Source organism: Asparagus officinalis, chromosome 10 (assembly GCF_001876935.1).
Source record: "Asparagus officinalis chromosome 10, Aspof.V1, whole genome shotgun sequence".
Taxonomy (NCBI): Eukaryota; Viridiplantae; Streptophyta; class Magnoliopsida; order Asparagales; family Asparagaceae; genus Asparagus; species Asparagus officinalis.
In genome coordinates, this window is record NC_033803.1 from 288,820 (window position 1) to 290,964 (window position 2,145).

Consider the following 2,145-nt stretch of genomic DNA (forward strand, 5'->3'; position numbering starts at 1 on the left):
CTGTTAGAAAAATCGTATAATAATTATAGAAGTACGTAAAACTATGAATATAGGGACAAATGCATGTATAATAGGCATTCCATGATCACTCTTGTATGCCGATCTACAGAGCTAAACATTCCTGATGGTTCCTCTTATACTATTTACCACCAACACTAGCTAGGGCAAAAAGTATCACATCGAAAAGATGCTAGCTAGATAGTTTCCGTAAGCAGCAGATCAAGCAGAGCAGAGGCCTCCAATTAACCTCGACCCCCCCACACCCATTCACAACCCTCCAAAACCCTTCCCTGGCCCTAACTTGCCTTTTGCCAGCTAAATCCACTTAAGCCCACGTGGCCCAACCACCACATTATTCCAAAGAATTGGCTAATGATCAAGCTAGCTAGATAGAGTGAAGTAACGAAAAACTAGGGCATCTCCTCGTTCGATCCTCCCTCTATAAAACCCCACATGATCCCACCCCCTCTCCTCCTCAAACACCACCCGATCACCAGTACTCGATCAATAACTACTAATAAACCTTAGTACTTGAGCAGCTAGTGATCGATCGGATATTACGGCGCCGGCAACATAATGGCCTCAAAGACCTCCTCCTCTCTTGCTCTCCTCCTCACCCTCAACCTCCTCCTCTTTGTCAATATTGCCAACTCCTGCAACACTTGCCCGGGCCAGGCCCCGGCGACCCCGCGCCCCGGGCCGAACCAAACGTCCCGCGCCCCGGCCCCAACTTCCCGCGCCCCGGCCCGGCCCGAACAGTCCCGCAGCCAGGCCCCGACGAACGTCCCTCTGCCCGGCCCGAACGTCCCGCAGCCAGGCCCAAGCCCACCTGCAAGCGGAAACGCCCGCTGACGCCCTCAAGCTTGGCGTCTGCGCCGATGTGCTCGGCCTCATCAACATCACATCTGGCACGCCGCCGCGGCTACCTTGCTGCTCCCTGGGCCTGGGAATCTGTGTGGACCTTCGAGGGCAGCGGTCTGCCTCTGCACCGCCATCAGGGCTAATGTTCTTGGTATCAACCTTAACGTCCCGCTTACCCTCAGCCTCGTGCTGAACTACTGTGGCGTGGGTGTGCCCCCCGGTTTCCAGTGCGCTTAGCTATTTAGTTAAAAATTAATTAAGTAAGGGGTTGGTTAAATTTGCTTAATTTGTTGTTCGTGTTAATTGTTGGTCAACGGGCTGAGAAAAAATTAAGCACAGCTCGTGAATAAGCCTGTACCCTACGTGCGTCTGTTTGTGCGTGCTACAGCCCTAGGGGTTTTTCTAGGGTTTTGATGTTATTGTACTACTTCTACGTTCTAAGCCTTCACTCATCAATGGAAGATTAATTTAATTACTTCTTTAATTAAGTCGGTCTTTGACGTAATGCCTAGTGAGTATAGCTCTTGCACGTGACGTATCCAATCGATGCGTGGTTTCATAAATACATGGTACTTAATTGTAGGAAAAATATCGCTTTTATACGCTCTTCTCTTTCCTCCCCCTAAAATTAATTTACTGCTTCATGCAGGCGCGCGCACAACAACAACAACAAAATAAATAAACAAAATTGTAGATCCTTGATACTATATAAAAAGATCAGTACATATACTTATGCTCTCCATTTTCTCTCTCTTCTGCATAAAATATTATTACTTCACATATAAATTTTCATAGGGTTATTGCGGATAGATCCCCTGTAATAATACTATTTAAAATTTATTATTCTTCTAGTTTTATTTTTGCTAATAGATCCTATGAGTGAAAGTTAACTTTTTATTCTTTTACCGACAGAGGAAAATGAATTTTTTTTTAATAAATGGGCCCCCTAACGGTAAAAGCACGGGGAAAAATATCATTCAAGTGGTTTCTCTAAGCAATAATAAGTTTACGAGGGGTATATCCGCACGACAAAATGAAAACTTACTAATATATATATCAAAAAGGCTAATTGCACTTAAATACTTTATTGTTTCCCAAAAAAAAAAAAAAAACATTTACATACCTTAAGTTTTAAAATAGAGTAAAAAATATCCTAAATTGTTTGCGATATGAATTTACTTAACTGTGTTAAATTTATTCCGAAAAGATGGAAATGCACTTCCGCCTAAATAACCCTCCATGGTAAAAAAAATCTCCCAAAATTTATTGTTACCACTAAATTTC

At 43.5% G+C, this 2,145-nt stretch overlaps 1 protein-coding gene across 1 annotated transcript in view; it reads right to left on the reverse strand.

Annotated features, from left to right (window-relative positions):
• The window catches only part of LOC109825370, a 2,954-nt gene continuing 1,194 nt past the window's right edge, over window positions 386-2,145 (reverse strand). The window contains 2 exon segments of the mRNA XM_020392227.1: window positions 386-852; window positions 854-1,098. Coding sequence (XP_020247816.1) covers window positions 558-852; window positions 854-1,098 — 540 coding nt within the window. The 3' untranslated portion in view covers window positions 386-557.